This window comes from Haliotis rubra, unplaced genomic scaffold (assembly GCF_003918875.1).
Source record: "Haliotis rubra isolate DU_JTF1 unplaced genomic scaffold, ASM391887v1 Scf1154, whole genome shotgun sequence".
Taxonomy (NCBI): domain Eukaryota; kingdom Metazoa; phylum Mollusca; class Gastropoda; order Lepetellida; family Haliotidae; genus Haliotis; species Haliotis rubra.
Genome location: NW_025765064.1, coordinates 128,013 through 148,039, shown reverse-complemented (window position 1 = coordinate 148,039; position 20,027 = coordinate 128,013). Strand labels below are relative to the sequence as shown.

At 40.4% G+C, this 20,027-nt stretch overlaps 1 protein-coding gene and 2 long non-coding RNA genes across 3 annotated transcripts in view; 1 reads left to right on the top strand and 2 right to left on the bottom strand.

The window, feature by feature from the left end:
- Positions 1-333: 333 nt before the first annotated feature.
- On the bottom strand, positions 334-3,053 carry LOC124255467. The gene is made up of 4 exons (XM_046689387.1): positions 2,975-3,053; positions 1,471-1,665; positions 1,266-1,358; positions 334-402 (listed from the first exon to the last, which is right to left on the bottom strand). The coding sequence occupies exons 1-4, from the start codon at positions 3,038-3,040 to the stop codon at positions 334-336; spliced, it is 423 nt and encodes a 140-aa protein (XP_046545343.1). The 5' UTR covers positions 3,041-3,053.
- Positions 3,054-4,820: 1,767 nt separating this feature from the next.
- Positions 4,821-20,027, bottom strand: part of LOC124255413 — a 35,444-nt gene continuing 20,237 nt past the window's right edge. The window contains exons 2-3 of the long non-coding RNA XR_006892682.1: positions 6,254-6,329; positions 4,821-4,921 (exon numbers count right to left, since the gene is read on the bottom strand). This is a non-coding gene — a long non-coding RNA (uncharacterized LOC124255413). The remainder of the gene's footprint in view (positions 4,922-6,253; positions 6,330-20,027) is intronic.
- On the top strand, positions 18,711-19,528 carry LOC124255419. The gene is made up of 2 exons (XR_006892686.1): positions 18,711-18,963; positions 19,420-19,528. It is a non-coding gene; the product is annotated as an uncharacterized LOC124255419 (long non-coding RNA).

Below are 20,027 nucleotides of genomic sequence, written 5' to 3'. Positions count from 1 at the left end.
AAAACAATGCCCCTGACATAAACAAGAAGAAAATCATTAAACACGATCTGACATTATTCATACACGTACGCATTTAAGTAGTAGTGGAAGTTAATATTATAGGCAAACCGGATTCAGATGATTTACAAATTTAGTAAAATGATGACCTTGAGTGCCTAGTTATAACGCTTGAATTTCAGTGTCTGGTATTTCGAAGTGAATTAATTCACTGAAATTATCTCCAGATCCACATGTCATCCCATTCACATTTGAAGCATCTGCTTAAACTTCAGCTGTATTATGTGATCATGACATGCGACTAGGACGATGACCAGCTTGACCTCGTAGACCAGTTTACACCGGAACTGCTCGTGGATCTCCGATGTATCGGATGAGGCATATGGCGAAGATTATACCAACGAGCTGGAATGTAACAAAATGACGCATATGTAAAACAGTCTACTCTTAACCCTTTTCACGCCTCAATCCTCAAGCATTGTCAGAGAACTGAACACCATTTCCACTGTCTCGAAATGTTCCTTGTCCAGTTTATGCATCGTACGCTATGCCATACGTTAATGTCATATACCCATGCCAATATTGGTTGTCACCCCCCTCCCCCCCCCAACCCCACACACCCTCTCCAATAAAAGAAATTGAAGGGGGTGATAACCATTATTGGCATGAGTTTACTTCCACAAACGGATCTGTTTTTATGAATGTCTCCGAAAGATTCCCCAGATACCAGGAGTAGGTACAACCAGTAGGGCAAACTATACAATTGTGTAATACATGACATACCCTGCCAGTAGGTGTGAAAATATGTATCCTTGACCGCTAACTATTGTGTTTACAACGTAAGAGAAGTTCATGACGATCAGTAATGAACACAATCAGTCAGTTTGAAGGACTATCTTATATCAGTTTCAAAATATATAAGTATATATACTAAATGTGACGGGGAAGGGGTTTTTTTTATATGTGACAGTGGCAGGACAGGGAAAGTTCTGTGTCACAGTGACAGGACAGGGAAAGTTCTGTGTCACAGTGACAGGACGGGGAAAGTTTTGTGTCACAGTGACAGGACAGGGAAAGTTCTGTGTCGCAGTGACAGGACGGGGAAAGTTCTGTGTCACAGTGACAGGACATGGAAAGCTCTACGTGACAGGAGAGGGAAAGTTCTATGTCACAGTGACAGGATAGGGAAAGCTCTATGTGACAGTGACAGGGCAGAGAAAGTTCTAGGGAACAATGATGGGAGTAGGGATATGATAAGTGAAATTTACCTCGACTGCTATCAGTCCAAACACAACTCCCATGATTCCATAGAAGAATACCCGAAGTAAGCCGGTAAATGGACCACCTTGCTCATTACAAGCCTGCAAAAGAAAACGAAAATATGTCCACGATACAAACCAGCAGTAGATATTGATATCGTTATAATTTCATAATGGCACTGAACAGCACAAGTCAGTAAAGGTGAATACGCACTTTGCCTATGTACGAATTCATCCGTGTTGGTCGAGTGGGACACGTGCGTTCAACCAGGTTGCTTTCGATTATTCTTTCACTAGGGTCGTTAAGTTTGCAGCAAGACAAGGGGACTTCGTAGCCTTTATTTTTCCTTTCCCACTCGGTGGCATGTTCTTTGAAATCAGTCCAATGATCACCACCACAACATTCATTCTGCAACATAAAGTACGTTGTTTTATGAATACCATTCATCGCAAAGTAACAACTGTTAATGTCATTGGTGCTTCTACCAGGTCCCTATATACATGTTGCCCCACCAATGTTGCTATTGAAATGATACGATACTCTGCTCTAACAGATCTGATTCTAAATTAGTGCAATCGGGTATCTCAGCTACCGTGGATGCTATTGGAAACGGCGACTTGTACGACTAAAGCTATCTGGCTGACACGAGTGCAGTAATATGTTTCTCAAACACTCTAGAATGACATCGTTGTAGCATCGAAACGACATATATTTGTCACTTCTCATGAGTGAGTGGGTGAGTTTAGTTTTACGCCGCTTTTAGCAATATTCCAACAATATCCGGAGAGGGACAGCAGAAATGGGCTCACTTCTCATAAAAACAATGGAGCGTAAATACAAAATCTACAGAACGGTTATTAGCGACAGCATCCGGTTCACTAGTGATAGTTAGTGAGACCCTTCTACATAACTGATATCCGTCATATCTGTGGATTATCAAAGTGAAGATGACGATGAAACCTAGATAGGATCCCAAAACATTGTAAAACGACACAAACGTAAGTTAGTTACCCATACTAGACGAAGTTATAAATTAATCAGGAATGTGGTTAGTCATAGTTAGAACTTTATCATGACTATGGAGGAACCAATCACGGATCTGGAATTCGATCTAAGCCACTTGTTTGCTATCAGTTATATCACATGGTTTTCTCAGCCACAGGTGTGTTGGAAATAGTATCTCTGATCGCTACAGGTTTGTTTGTCTGTTCAACTCGGCAGTATTCAAGCCATCTGACCGTGGTGTCTAAAACATCGAGCTTGGAGCCTGGAGCCTGGAGCCTGGAGCCTGGAGCCAGTAGTCTGGTGACTTACAGCATGAGTATCGATCTACGCAATTTAGATCAACGAATTGTGAGTGAGTGAGTATCAGTTTTACGCCGCCTTCAGCAATATTCCCGCAATACCATGACGGGGAACACCAGAAATGGGCTTCACACATTGTACCCATGTGGCAAATCGAACCCGGGTCTTCCGCGTGACGAGCGGACGTTTCAACCACTAGGCTATCCCACCATCCCATCGAATTGTGCCAGACTGACCATTCAATCTCGTTAGTCGCCTCTCAGGACACGCATTCTTTCCTCGATATTCATGGGGGTCGCTACATGTGGTACTCTAAATATGTATTTGATTTGATTATTATTTAGCTGATAGATATAAATTACGACAACCAGAAAGTGTAATGGTTCAAAAGTTGAATATCTTTATGCCTTACCGTTTGCAGCATATTGTCCAAGATGTCGTCATTGTCGCTGTCACTGCCGTACTTTCGGACACTCATACGGGTTGCATTTTTACCAGCGTCCAAAAGAGTGTCCAGCTATAAGAAACAGATATGAAGGGACTGTCCATTTGACCATTTGAGAAAATGATAACATGTAGAAAAAATACTGCAAATACATTATTATGCCTGAGGTGGTACAAAATAACATGAACGCTGGAAATGTTCAGAAATGTTGTGAAGGCATCATCCCCAACTAAAATATCAAATGTATAATCACATGTGACAATTTTCACAGAAATGTTTTCATTTATTTTGTTTCATTTTATTTTGTAAAGTCATCAATGGCGTTTGTGTTTCATCCAATTCGTAAATGTTTAACAAGTACAGAAATTGCGGATTTCCTTCCCCATTAAACTGAAAAGCCGTAAAATACATACAAAATGCAGTTCTGAAGAGGAATACCATGCTTACTCTATCACCCACTCATTCAACTTACCGATCCTTTGAACATGAATATCCTGATGGCAACGACCAACTCAGCAATGATGACAATGCCGATGAGAACCGCATACTGGAACATAGTAACGGTGGTAGTGTAAATATACTCTTAAAAAAGTAGGGTAGTTCAGTTTTAATTTACAATGGAAACAGTTGGGAGATATAGCGGAGTCAATCAATGTTGATATGTTAGTAATAAATGTTTAGCCTCACCACTTCCGTATGACCATAGTTGTTTGTACAGTAATCGCTCTTTAAAGATGATTAGTGTATGACGTGTAATTTGCAAGTGTAGGATTTTCATTTTCAAACCAATAAAAAAAAAAAATGGAGAGAAAAAAACACTAACTTCTGTATGATGCAAGATGAATGGTCTACAGTGATTTGTCGACCTTCTTGAAAACCGTCAAAATCAAGAATGACACCCCATGCACGTGCAGAAGGTTACTGCGTTGTGCACGTGCATCCCATGCGTTGTGTTTAGGGGTGGTGATAACGAGAAATGGTTCATAAGATGTCTGTTTTTGAAAGGTTTGTTAACGCTTATACTTCCCATCCAAATTGAAGTTCCCCTACTATTTTGAAGAGTATAGAAGAGGCAAAACCATTTTATGATCATACGAAATCCGATTCCATTGGACGATTGCGATTATAGTATCACCACATGAATCAATTAACGATGACACCAGTGTTTGGAGGTGGTTGCGTATCCTCCACACTGGTAACAACCGTCTCAAACACATGGATAAGTAAGTTCTTTAAGTGGCATTTAGAAGCTGGCATGAAGGAAAGATTCACCTGTTATAGATAAACAACTTCTTTATTGCACCAAATGCGACGTTTCGTTACCCCACCGCCCCTATCGTCCTTCGGTCTCGAAGGCTGGTTTTCAAAGGAATTCTCTCGAAAATACCTCGGATTAGGGAACTTTCCGTTCTTAGTTGTGAAAGTAGTCCTATTTCGGTTAGCGGGGCTTAAATTTCTAGATTCACCGTGAAATGAATCCAATGACTCTTTGCAAATTAGAAAGCAAGTATTACAATGTACACAACAATAATTTAATGTCCCAGTTCAATGTTCAGTGAATTTCACAATCATACTTATTTGTAGCCTTAATATATTGTAACAGAAAAAGTATTTCTCGCCGCGAATAGCTGCAAAATTGCTGATGCGGTGTAATACATTTTTCACTCACTCACTCATTAATGTCTCAGTTTCACTTACCGTTCCCAGCATGCATTTGATTTCTTTAATAGCCCCACAGCAGCCGAAGAAGCAGATGACCACGAGGAGGAGACCTGCGACGATGAACACAATCGATGCCAGTTTGATCAGTTGTCGGGCCGTTTCTGACAAATCGTTCTGGTCCAGGCTTGCTGCCAAGGCATCAGCTGTGAACATCAAGTACCCGCCGACAGCCGCAAGCACCACCCCTGCCAACTGCAAGGAACATTACACTTTATCCACAGTGACAATCAGCAGGTGTACAGACTTATGGTTGATGTCCTTAAGTGGCATTTTAGACGATGTAATCCTCGTGATCCTCAAGATCTTCAGGATCAATCTGGCATCTTCAACGAATACTCACACATGAGGGGACATGGTTATAGAACTAAGAACCCGTGAATATACGGGTTAGAAGTGGTCTTCAGCAACCCATGCTTGTCATAAGAAGCGATTAACGGGATCGGGTGGTCAGGCTCGCTGACTTGGCTGACACATGTCATCGTATCCAAATTGTGTAGATCGATGCTCACGCTGGGGATCACTGGATTGTCTGGTCCAGACCACCGCCATATAGCTGGAATATTGCGGCGTAAATCTATGCAAGTGGTGACAAGTCATGACAAGGGATGTCTATTGGCACGATGTATGTAACAACCATGTGGATCTAGTAGTGTTTTCTTATGTAATGACCAAATCCTCGGCCCTGTCGCACTAACAGTCCTCTTGACGTGATATTAGAAATATCCTCATGCCAATAATGGTTGTCACCCCCCTCCCCACCCCAACCCCCACAAACCTCACACCCCACCCCCCTCGTATTAAAAAAAATGAAGGGGGTGACAACCATTATTGGCTTGAGTATATGTGCATAGTATTCATGATTTACCACAACAAAACCATAACCGCTGTCTTTTGCTTCTTTCCTTTTAAGCAGTAACGAACAGTTACAGAGGTGGATGTAAGCTTCTAAGCTTATGGAAGGCACACTAGAGTCTGGAGACGGGACACCAATTGGCAAGATGGTCCAACAATTGTGCCAGACCAAAAAAAGTAAAAGCAGAACGTTTACTCCAGTGCATTTGATATGCTGGACCGAAAGATCGGCTTACTGGTACCAAGCAGCTGGAAGACTTGAGCAACAAGATGGTGCCAGTTTCGCCCGTGCAAGAGGGAAAAGAGGTCAATACTACACAAGGACGCCCATAAAATACTTGTATTACACTTCGCATTCTTGACCTCTGGTCAGGCAGAAAAAAAATGTCCTCCGCACTCGTGGGATTCACCTTCCACGACCTGCAATCACCCTGTGCTTGCATCTATTCTGTGATTAAAATTTGGTTCAATCAAATTAACACACACCTTAGGGTTCTTCTGGAGTAATGGTATCTTCTTCAGAAGAATGTTACTCGTCGAAGGATGTAATTGAATATCATTGTCCCTTGCTGAACATGTAGAAACAGTGCATCCATCCCCGCGTTTAACTGTTTCCCATAATAAAATAATGCATTACTGTTGTCACTCGTATCTATACTGCTTCATACTTACGAAGAAGAGGATGTTGAAGATGAAGAGCGTATACTTCATGCAGTTGGCACCGCATCCTGCCACCATCTTGAGTTATCTGCAAATGAAAAGGAAGTGCTTGAATGAAAGTCCCACTGAAGCCATTTAAACTCGTCCAATGAAAACAAACATATCCAGGGCTACAGATAAGGGGCGTACAGGCGTAATGTACGCCTCAAAATCAATTGAGTACGACATAATATAAGATTTCAAGCGTATCGTGTACGCACATAAATACCTTTGTACGTCTAACATTTAATTTCCATGCGTATCGTGCAAATGGAAATCTATTTCGGATAAATACTTGTCAATATTCTTTTGCGAAACACGATTTGACACATTAGGAAACCCCGACAGTAGGAATCCCTTGCGTTGCCATGCAACGATATGCGTCACTATTTTTCGATTGGCTAAAACCTACACTGTTCCTATTTATATTCAGTCGGACCTGACATTTCGCGCATCACACGGTCGCTCAGTTATTTCTCACGCGTCTTCAAATACAAATACATGATTGGAAATAGTGATCGATGAATCGTCCAGACAAACCACATCACCAACTCGCTCACACAAAAAACATGTCAGTACTCCTTCAAAATTCTCAGTACACCTCCACTTGCAATATGGTGTGTAAGTACACTCGCACCCCCAAAAGTTATCTGGAGCCCTGATATCGACATCCTGTTGAACAGATAGGATGGCAGAATATTTTAATCGATTGAAACGTCCATAAAAGGTTGATACGTTCTTTAAAGCATTATGGAAAATATCATTCCTTGATACCCAGAAACATTCTAATCGTAGAAATTATACAACAACCACATAACATATATTTAATCATCTTTGTTGTCCAAATGACGTCATAACTATTCCACACTTGAATTAGTTTAAAAACAACAAGTACAGCATATTTTGTGAATGCTGCATCAGGAACTAAACGATTTATTGTACATTGTCAAATTTCGTGATCCACAAAGGCAAAGTATCAAGCTTATCTTAAATTTTAAACAGAGACGAAATCATATTAAAAGGTCCAACTTGCAGTATGAATGCTTCTCACACCGGCATAGATAGGTTGATGTAACTTCTAGCATGCGATCTAGCATATTTTCGTAATTTTGAATATTTTATTTAAATTTTGATTTATCATTATCTTCATCCAGGTCGCAACGAGTATTAAGAAATACATCTTACATAGTTAACCAATTGCGATGAAACCTATTAATTAAAGTTGAGAAAACAGTTAACTCCAATCTTAAACATGGCGCAACATCGGCTTCTGCATTGACAACCTTAACAGGGCCTCTACTAAAATTAAATCCGATTATGTTTGATGATAATGAGCATACAGAATCACCTCGCTGTACAGCGAGATACCAGGGCGTTATAAGGGACGTTCTGAAAAGATGCGTTAGGGCGAAGTAGTTCTCGATTAACCATGGTCACGGCTGCTGAAAGGGGTTTCAGGTTGAACATCCTGCAACGTTTCTTATTACGAGAACACGATGTTGTAGGACTGTAGTGCAACTCTCTGAGAGTCAAATAAATTATCATAATATAATATCCTATGTAAGCATATTTACTTATTTTATATTTATTTATTTAAAAACAACAACGTTAATGCACACTGCGAACACTGTCTTCGTTTAAACCTGGAAACTAATTTGCTAAAGATATCCTGATAAAGACATGTAAGCACATCCAATGCATACCGATGATAAAGTGTCAAGTGAAAGAAAGTACACATTACAATATTCAGTCTTTGATCCATCATTAATTTACTGCTTGCTTGGGCGGTGGGGTAGCCTAGTGGTTAAAGCGTTCGCTCGTCACGCCGAAAACCCCAGTTCGATTCCACATATGGTTACAATGTGTGACGCTTATTTCTGGTGTCCTTTGTCGTGATATTGCTTGAATATTGCCAAACGCGGCGTAAAACTAAACTCACTGTCTACTATTTGCTATGTAAATTGGGAAATCCCGAGTTTCTTGATGCGTCATGTGGACGTCACCCGTTGGGACATACTCACTGACATCATGCATGTACTGCCGCTTATGATAACGGTATCGTAAACCACACAAAAATGCCAGAAACATATATCTAGATGGTGAAAAATACAAAAATGAAAGAATCACATGGATTCATTAAACATTGTTGTTAACTTTCATTTGTCTGTCATGCCAAATTGTTGCTGTCTGACCGTATAGAGATTTTGTAGTGTCAATTAAATAATTTTTGACAAAATTATCTAACAATCTGAGAAGAATCTGAAATGCATATAGTATCTTCTGTACGAAGTGTGATTATTAGAGGATAGTGCATATTTTCTGTATTCTTCGTGTGTGGAAGTGTGACATTCTGTGTGTGTAAATGTGCGACATTTTCACCTATAGATCAATATACACCATAAAACTACGTGTCAAACAAGTGTTATTTTAATGACCTGAATGGCATATAGCCGAGCCGAGTCATTCGGCGTACAGTCCGATATCAGATTAAACCGTTGCTAGGATACAAGACTCCTGCGATTATTGCAGTGTAAGCTTAAATGATTGCAGTTGCCCATTGTGCATGCCGTGTGCATAGGTACACTGCTACAACAACAAATTAAACAAACGGGAAGCTAACACGCATATAGTAGATCGGTTGAGGCTCACGACGCCGACCTTTCGACCCAACTTTACGGTTGGGTGCAATCTGAAGGTCGACGTCCTGAGACTAGTTTCACTTTGCCACTTAATAATGGATTACGAGGACAATGCAGGATCAAAGTGTTGTTAGAGGAGGATAATCCGGATTATGCGGATGAGAGCGCACCTAATGAGAAGATGACAACAGATGACAGATTTTTATTAGTTGACAGATTTTAGCATTTTTAATAAATACATCGTAAATTCATACAGCATACATTTTTTCAAAGATTTTAACCTAAATGCAATAGGTGGGATGCTGAATCAGCAAACTGCCTCACAGACAGTGTTCCTTGTTCAAGCTGGTGACAGATGTTATCCAGTCGTCGCTCCAAATCCCTTTATTTCCTCTTCTTGGAGGGACGCTTCTGGCCAGCAGCATACTGGACTAGCTTGTTTTCGGTGTTTGTCTGTTCTCGTGACAAGAAGGACACAATCTCGAAAATGTTTGGATGAGCCTTTCTTCAGGCGGGAATGCCATCCTTCTCATTCCAACTTCCATCTCTCATGTCGATAAGGCCTTCTTCGTAGAGGGGCTGGAGGGTCGAAGCTGCCTTCACCTTCAGCTTTTCTAGCGTCTCCTTCGCCTACAAAAAGCAAAGAATTATTAACCATTTGATGAACATAGAGATTTTTCTGGGTTACATCTTCTTTGTATTCTCGAGTACAGCGTTTCAGGGCTTGTTCTGGCCCCATCATCAGGTAAACTGAACAGTAACTGTTAACTCTGGCCGTGACGTCACAATGCTTATGACGTCACAATGCTATGACGACGCAATACATGTGGTGGTCAATAGATACAGATGACATGGCTAATAGAATACATGTTATTATGAATATATAAGATGTCATTTACTGCAAAATTAATGGATCAATTTAGAACTGTGCAGATACTTATACAAAATTGTTGATTGAATTAGAAATGTACAGAGACGTATTTATAAATGTATAGAATGTAAAGTAATAGCAGTGTATACATAGAAATTATGCTTTATACATGGGAACAGTGACGAGGTAGGGTATTGTCTTATTGGTTTATGTACCATGCATTTGGGAGGTAGACACCCTGGTCCCTGTTTATTGCTGGTTTTGTGCGTTTGATGAAGATAGCCTCAATCAACTTGCGTTTACGCCAGTCACTGATGTTTTTGAGGGACTTCAGTTTCCCAGTCAATTTCATGATCGGGATTAATCATAATGTGTTCAGAAACTGCAGATTTCAGATCTGATTTGTCCACTGAAGTTTTGTGTTCTTTCACACGTGTAGCTACTGGTCTGCCTGTCTCACCAATGTAGATGTCACCACAGTCACATTTCAGTTTATACACACAGCCTTTAGGGTTGGATATAGCGTGATTGCACCCCTTACCATTTGCACGTAGCAAAGTTTTAAGGGTTTTGCCAGACGAGAAAGTGGTGTCAATGCTGGCCACTTAATTCTAGTTCTTAAGTTCACGATGGAAACAGAACAGCATAACAACCTCCCTTTCTTGGACATCGCCATTGACAACTCAAACAACCAGCTCATCACGTCGGTCTATCGGAAACCTACCCACACAGACCAATATATTCACTATCACTCAAACCACCATCCCCAAATTAAGAGAGCAATTGTTGCCACACTTGCGACCACCTGATGACAACATTCATCACATACAATGGTTATCCAAAGAACCTTGTTGAAACCACCATATAGAAAACACTACAAGATCAAGTTCAGCCTCCTCCGAAACCTGAACCATCTCCCATCCGCATCAACATCCCGTATGTTGGGCCCATCAGCCACCAAGTCAGCAGACTCCTAAAGAAAATGGCCAGCATTGACACCACTTTCTCGTCTGGCAAAACCCTTAAAACTTTGCTACGTGCAAATGGTAAGGGGTGCAATCACGCTATATCCAACCCTAAAGGCTGTGTGTATAAACTGAAATGTGGTGACATCTGTGGTGTGGTGACAAATCAGATCTGAAATCTGCAGTTTCTGAACACATTATGATTAATCCCGATCATGAAATTGACTGGGAAACTGAAGTCCTCTCAAAAAACATCAGTGACTGGCGTAAACGCAAGTTGATTGAGGCTATCTTCATCAAACGCACAAAACCAGCAATAAACAGGGACCAGGGTGTCTACCTCCCAAATGCATGGTACATAAACCAATAAGACAATACCCTACCTCGTCACTGTTCCCATGTATAAAGCATAATTTCTATGTATACACTGCTATTACTTTACATTCTATACATTTATAAATACGTCTCTGTACATTTCTAATTCAATCAACAATTTTGTATAAGTATCTGCACAGTTCTAAATTGATCCATTAATTTTGCAGTAAATGACATCTTATATATTCATAATAACATGTATTCTATTAGCCATGTCATCTGTATCTATTGACCACCACATGTATTGCGTCGTCATAGCATTGTGACGTCATAAGCATTGTGACGTCACGGCCAGAGTTAACAGTTACTGTTCAGTTTACCTGATGATGGGGCCAGAACAAGCCCTCAAAACGTTGTACTCGAGAATACAAAGAAGATGTAACCCAGAAAAATATCTATGTTCATCAAATATCATCTTCTAAAATGCCAATCAAGCATCTATTAACCATTTGGTTCCATTTATTAAGCATCTGTTATAAAATTCCAAACTTTTCCATTTATTAAGCATCTGTTATAAAAATCTGTGGCAATAACAAAATTTATACATATATATGAATTTAAACTCTTACCTTAATATCACGCGTGACAGTTTGATGATTGTGTTCATCGTTCACCATGGTGACGATGTCATTCGTTGTTGATGCTGTGGATTTGCAGCCTTTTGCAGTACATATCCAAGATATCCAGTCTCGTTTTCTCTTGCTGACTCTGTAAATGAACCCGCCAACAACCAAGTAACGACCGCCGCGGGCTGTAGGGATGAATCTCTGATCTAGCTGTGCATTTGCCATTTCGAAATCGAATGTGAATCCTTTGGCCATTCCATAGATATTTATACCAAAGATATGAACAGTGTTCAATATTGGCACTCTGCTAAGTGTTATTGTAAACTTTTCAAGTGACATGAGTTCACCCTCAAGTGACCCGTGCATGTGCGACGAGTTCACCTTATCAAAACATCTAGAGTAGATTACCCTAAGCCAAATCAGAACCTAAACTTCAAAGAAAACCGCAGGTCGGCGTCCTGAGACTAGTGGAAAATCGAAAGGTCGGCGTCGTGAGACGACACCAGTGGATCAACACAACTAAGCTGTCACTCGACTGCCTCAATCATGTGGTAGAAAATGTGTTATATTACTCGACAGATTTGGGCATGAACTCTTTGAGCACAGCTATCACTGTATACGACAAACCCACACAATAAGAAGACTGACTTTGTTTACTGGCGATTAGGTGCCTTACTCTGACGGTGTGGGTTCGCATCCTGGATTGGACCCAACAATAGTACTAGAATCTGTACTTTACAAAGAAAGTGCAATCCCAAATATGAAATATGTTACATTTAACCATTTTCACCAGGCACAGACTATTATGTGATTGTCGCCCTCACTATACTTCTTCGAGATGTCCATTTTGTTGAAATTATAGATATAATATGAGTTATTGCTACACTTCTCGACAGAAAATTTATTTTAATTTAATTTAATTTCAGAAGGATCACATGGGGGTTTAGACTAACAACTAGTCTCTGAAATGAACATATTTTACTGAAAAATGTTCATAGTAAAGAACAATATAATATAATGAAAAGGAGCCCTGAGACTTTCTTCATTTTCAGAAGCCTGAAGCTGTGGAAATCTAGACTTGCCACATTTTCTAGACTTGCGTGGGCTTTCTTGGATATATTTGCTTCAGGGTCTGTACGAGAGACTAATGGGGGTTATGCATAGGAAGGAGTTTGAGTAGCTCCATCCGACGAAAATATCCAAAATACACGCCGAAAAACGCTTATATTTTTACCTTGGGACGTCCTATATTGTAATATTCTGTTCTCCAAAAATGTGTCATGTAACGATCTACCTAGTCTGCTTCACAGTCCCTTGCTTAGTCTGCCTCACAGTCCCTGCTTAGTCTGCCTCACAGTCCCTGCTTTGTCTGCCTCACAGTCCCTGCTTATTCCGCCACACAGTCCCTGCTTAGTCTGCCACACAGTCCCTGCTTTGTCTGCCTCACAATCCCTGCTTAGTCTGCCACACAGTCCCTGCTTAGTCTGCCTCACAGTCCCTGCTTACTCTGCCTCACAGGCCCTGCTTTGTCTGCCTCACAGTCCCTGCTTATTCCGCCACACAGTCCCTGCTTAGTCTGCCACACAGTCCCTGCTGGGTCTGCCTCCCAGTCCCTGCTTAGTGTGCCTCCCCGTCCCTGCTTATTCCGCCTCACAGTCCCTGCTTGGTCTGCCACACAGTCCCTGCTTAGTCAGCCTCACATTCAATGCTTAGTCTGTCTCACAGTCCCTGCTTAGTCTGTCTCACAGTCCCTGCCTAGTCTGCCTAACAGTCCCTGCTTAGGCTGCCTCACAGTCAAAGCTTAGTCTGCCTCACAGTCAATGGCTAGTCTACCTCACAGTCCCTGCTTATTCCGCCACACAGTCCCTGCTTAATCTGTCTCACAGTCCCTGCCTAGTCTGCCTCCCAGTCCCTGCTTAGTCTGCCTCCCAGTCCCTGCTTAGTCTGCCATACAGCCCCTGCTTAGTCAGCCTGACAGTCAATGTTTAGTCTGTATCACAGTCCCTGCTTAGTCTACCGCACAGTCCCTGAGCATATTTGTTTTCCCTCGGCCCGGCACTGCCTATACTACAAACGATCTATATAGATCAAGTCTAGATGTTCTTCTGGTATGATCTCCCATCTTAGTGTGGTTCATTTTCAATTCAAATGGAGTTAAAATGTTTCTCTCAGAGTTGTATATTTTCAGAGACCCTCGTTAGTCTTTGATACACTATACGCAACCCCTACCTTATGCAACTTTGAAAGCATTTCAGTTCGTCACCGTTTTGTGAAGGGAATCTAGAAGCGAGAAAGATCCTATACGTTCACCATGTTGATGAACAATGAAACAACGACTACGTGTATGGCCTTTACAAACAAAGATTCATAATCTTGGTTTCAGGCCTATGATCATTTAATCCCGTCACGTTTACGAGACTTATTTCAGCATAACTAATGGTTTTTCTGGCAAACCATTTACGATGTTATATAAATGTTCCCGCATCCCGGTGTACATGATAACAATCACAGTTACATTCTGCCAGGAACGCTTACGGGGAGTTTGGGGTTTTTGTTTGTTGTTCAACTAAGCACTCCATATTTCATCTATGATGGGGGTCTGGAAATAATCAAGTCCGGACAAGACAAGCCACTCATTGACATTTTGAGCATTATTTGGTTGATGACCAGTTCTGATCCGGATCTTCACGTGTCGGACAGTAATGAGTGAGTGAGTGACTTTAGTTTTACGCTGTACATACTAAGTAATATTCCAGCTATATGGCGGCGGTCTGTAAATAATCGAGTCTCGACCAGACAATTCAGTGATCAACGTCATGACCATCGATCTACGCAATTGGGATACGATGACATGTGTCAACCAAGTCAGCGAGTCTCACCTCTTTCGACAAGCATAGGTTACTGAACACCTATTCTAACCCAGATCTTCACAGGTGTAATGACCTCTTCCCGACGTAAATGGCATTCAGAATGATGAATAATATAATTAGAGGAAAAAAAAAAAAAGTTGATTATATAATTTATGTGAAATTGGTTAAGTGAATCAACCATTAAAGAACGGGAACGTGTGAACTAGGTTTTAAATTGTTCTACAAATGTTTATAGTACAAAATATTGTTTGGATACTCTTTCCGCTCTTGAAACTTGAAAGTTGGATTAATTCGTTTTGTGATTCTATTTTGGATATTAGTTGTCGAAGTAGTATGAGGCTTTGTTTCTTTTTAGAAATCTGTACATATAAAAAAAAAAATATATAAATATATATATAATTAGACGAATTGGACATAGTTTGAATATACCATTTCTGAATGCTGGAAATCATGGAGAAATAAGAACATCTTGGTAGATGTGTTTTAGACATGACCATTTAATGAGGTTCCTTAGAATGTCTAATGGTGGTGAGCTATGCATTGTTCCGAAACAATAATTGTTTACACAAATCACTGGTATTGTCATATCCACTGTATCTTTTAAAACGAAATGTCAGTTTATTTGTGGGCGGTGGGGTAAGCAAATGGTAAAAGCGTTCGCTCGTCAGGCCGAAGGTTCGATTCCCCACATGGGCACAATGTGTGAAGTCCAATTCTGGTGTCCCCCCAGCAGTGATACGGCTGGAATATTTCTAAAAGCAGCGTAAACGTAAACTCACTCACTCCCCAGCATATGTGTCCCATAACCTTATCGAAGTACAAAATCCATTTAAAAGGTAAACTGGAAACGATGAAAACCGATTGAATGTTCATTTCTTTCTTAAACAGAAGAAAATAAAGGGACATAGTCAAATCGTTGTAAAACACGGGACTCTGGGGTACGAACGTCTCAGTTTTCATTTGCATTTTGTCGATGTGTACTGTCTGCTTACGCTCGTATTGATCGGGAATGTGTAAATATCAGCCAAGTTGTATCTCCGGGACATAGAGGTTTCATACGACTGGCGATATCGATCTTCCCTCACAGAGAAGATTAAACCATGCAATCAAATTGGGTCATTCTGCTTGATCGCGGCAGCTCTTTGAACTGGACAAGTAAGTGCATGTTCCCCCCTGCCATCGATAGGATACTCAAGTGCTTCTCCACGGTATGGTGTTATTGTTAGAACTGAATTGTCAAACTGTTTGAGACTCCATACATAACATGTGAACATGTAACCAATGTCCTACATTGTTCGTAAATCATTTAAGACAACAAAGTTTTGTAATGGATACAAGCCAGTTATTAAATGCAATCCTGAAATGCTTCTCCATATATTATAGTGTGTTGTTATTGTTAGAACCGAACTGTAAAACTGTGTGAGACTCAAAACAGAGCATATATAATTTAACCATTCCTACATTATTTGGAAATCATTTAAGACAACATAGTTTCATAATGGACACAAACCAGTTATTAAGTGCGATCCTTCCCATCTTTGACAGGATCTGAGTGAGTGGGTGGGTGGGTAAGTGAGTGAGTGAATGAGTTAAAATTGAAATGTTACGTCGCATCGGCATCATTTCAGCCATACAGCGACGAGCCGAAGGTAATTGACATTCTATACATACTGTCTAATGTCAGGTGACAAATACTCTGGCAACTGCATAAAGACCCTGACGTCGTGTAACACAAAGCACACATTTGGAAACTGGATGTGACGAAAATGAAAAATGGGTCATAGAAGGCTATCAAAACGTTGCTGGGATGGAAGTTGGTGCCGAAATTTCAAACTTGAGGTACAAAACACAACCGTGATACGATCGAATATCTATTTCTTGTCGGTTTTATTTTAGCAGCCATCAAACATGGGCATAGATCGTCTTTTGCCCATCAATTCATTATCTGTGTTGTGAACTCAACCATTGGCTGATGTAAAATGTATCTAATCCAACATTGTGTCCCAGTCCCGAGCAGTATCTGAATACTCAGAATCTACTCTATTATATGATTGAAAATTATCCAGTCCTGTAATGTTTTTAGCAAATACAGTCTTTCAATAGAAATCAATATTAGACTGGCTGTTGATAAATGACCCCAGCAAGATTTAGTCCTATGAATCTCATGGGCTCGTCAACGTAATGTATTTGGCATTCGGTATATATATTCCACATGCAATATTCAGAAGTTGTAATGACACAGACGCCAAGGGAGACGTCCCAGCCCTGGCATCAACAGAGGAGCAAAGGCACGCATGTGACATATACCCATTCGTGTGCTTATACTATCGAGAATGGATTAAGTGCTGGAACTTACTTGAATGGATTGCAACAGTATTATACAATTATAACGGTATTTGCCAGTAATATGACTTTTTAGTGCCAAGAACTGAGTTGTATGGATTGAAACAGAAGTGAACCAATCTAACGGTATTTGCCAACCATATGACTCTGTGGTGCACGGGAAATGAGTGGTATGAATTGCAACAGTATCTGCACCATAATAACGGTATTTGCCAGCCGTATGACTCTTTGATGCACAGGAACTGAGTTGCATGGATTGCATCACTATTGCACCATTACAATGGTATTTGCCAGCAATATGGCTATTTAGTGCTAAGAACTGAGTTGTATGGATTGGAATAATATTATCGCTCCATTCTAACGGTGTTTGCCAGCCAAATGACTCTTTCGTGCGCTGGAACTGAGTGGTATGGATTGCGACAGTAAATGTCCCATAATAACGATATTTGCTGGACTAAAGCTTAGTTCCTGAATATAAATAATTTTAAAAGAAGCAAACAATTCCTTTTAAACTGAAAACGAGCCCGGTGAGAATCAAGAATTGCTTCAATTAGACTTTAGCATTGCAGAAAGAGCTAGGCAGAATGGAAAATAAAGTGGTTATGGGACTGTGAGACAGAATACGGTATTTGACTCTGTAGGGCATAGGATAGTCTGTCTCACAGTCCCTGAACCACATTAATTTCCCTACTGCCAAGCTCTCTCTGCAGTGCTAAAGCCCTAAATAAAGCAAGTCTAGATTTCCTCAGGTTCGAATCTCTTGTCTCCCTTGGGCTCCTTATCAATATAAATGGGCTTGTTTGTTACTATCAAAATTATATATATTCAGAGACTAAGCCTTAGTCTAGGCATAGGACTAGGTCGTATTGATTGCAGCAGTATATGCACCATTATAAGGATATTTGCCAGGATTATGACTCTTTAGCGCCAGAAGCTGACATGGATGGGTTGCTGTAACAGCAGTTGTATTATATCGGAAGATGTTGGGTATCTGCCTTTTCACGATGAACTTTTACAAAACTTACATATGTAATCAAAATATGGTTCAGGTAAGGATCCGGTCATTTTATGATATTTATTCTAATAAGGGCACATTCCACTGGATTGTTACCCTTAGCCTTTATGCTTTATGGTTTGTCTTCTAAAGCAACTATGCTCATATTTGGTTTGGATATTAGTGCACCACGCCCACCGCCGAAGCCATACTACTCACCAGATCACATCTGCTCGTTTTGATAGTTATTACCATTTAGACCAATTAGAATCTTGATGATGGCAACTATGCAGACTCAGGAGTTAATGAGACAGACTATAGCTACCAATACCGCAGACATGATACGATTGACAACCCTGTCAGAGAATAGGAAGGATGCTTGGTTCTTCATGACGAAGTTTCTGACGCATTTAGCAACAATTTGCCTCGCAGTTGGATAAACCAGCTGAGAGAGCGCTCCTAAGACACCTTGGTAATGCATCGTCGAAAACATGACTCGACGGTCTATCCAGGTACACCGCGTGCAGTATTGCTCCATCCAAGCTCCCAGGCAGATGAAGACGGTTAACTTGGGACGAAATGGACCGGATTTCCTCTATAATGAAACCCATGGTTTGGTTGATTTTGTGTATGAGATCACATCTCGCCATGTTGACAATTTGTCCTGTGGAGGTTCCAGAAGGTTTATTTTTCAAATACCAGATCGCGACTGCCAATATCTCCTAAATCACGATCTGTGGATTTGTCAGGTAATATTCAACACTTTCTATCCCTTCAATATCTTCAAAATAATAAATAATGCTGTGCTGTCACAAACGACAGTGAAACCTTTTTTATGTATTTTTCTCTTAGGACCGTAACTGGTTTGTCAAACCAGTGCCGATACCTGGTTTCGGTTTGCGCACGATCAGCACGTGCAAGTTGGTTAAAAGCGAGAGTTTCTGTCCGTCATTTTAAAACAGGGATAGCCGTGAGTCAGTCGGCCAGGCAGCATCACGCTGAAGTCAACATTGAAATGTTGCTCCTTTTCACACACAAACCCACAGTGAATCACCAAAGTGTATGTATTCTTTACTTTTTGTATTTATGGCACATTTCATGCTACAGGTATATTCTAAGCATTGTAATGCTATTACCATATATTTTTCCTATTTCATATGGATAAAACCATTACCTAATGAATTTACTTTCGTTGTGGAATTTCCTAATATTTATGGAGATTGTTGGTATTTCATTTCTGAATGTTCACCATAGTAATTTGGTCGATTTTCATGGGAATTTGATGGTATTTACTTGAAATTTCTTCATGTGTTATTCATATTAACGTGTTCATGAAAGTAGGTTTAAAGGACACTGGCTTATATAATTTTGTTCATTGGTACATTGCTTTACCATAACAGTTCAAGATACATGTATTCATGGATTGACATAAAAGTTAATGGGAGATGTTTGTAAAACATTTTGAGGACTATATTTCATTGTTTATATGGACTTATGATCCCTTTATTTGTTACAGCTTTTTACCCTATTCCACATCCTATTCACCACAAGACAAGTGGACACAAGTCCATAATGTATATATGTATGGTAGCAATGTATACAACGAATAAAGGTGATGAATTTAACTGGATTTCGGGTTCGCTATTCAGCATAGTAAAAAGACTTTGAAAGGACTAAGGCAACTGTGGAATGGATGGTGAGAAGAGGCTGAGGACAATGACTGAGAGGGGTGAGCAGATGTATGAGACAATTAGGGACAGACATTTATCTAAGATAGATGAATCCTGGAATAGTCTTGGATTACAGATTAACTGTGATGTTGATATTCTGTCTCTTCGTCGGGAAGAAAGGGATCTTATGAAGAGAACTGACTATTTTTACACGTTGTGTACTGCTTACCAAATGTTTCTTGAGAGGAACAATACTTCTATGAGTAGGAATGATCTACAGGATTTCTTACTTGACTTTGATGAGCGTCGCGACTTCATCGAAGAGGCCAGGACTACAGTAGATAATGCCATCCAAAAGCAGTTAGAGACAGTATCTGATCAGGTGAAACGGGAACAGATGAGTGTTGCAGGAAGCAAACGATCAGGAGGATCGTCCACTTCTGTACGTTTAAAG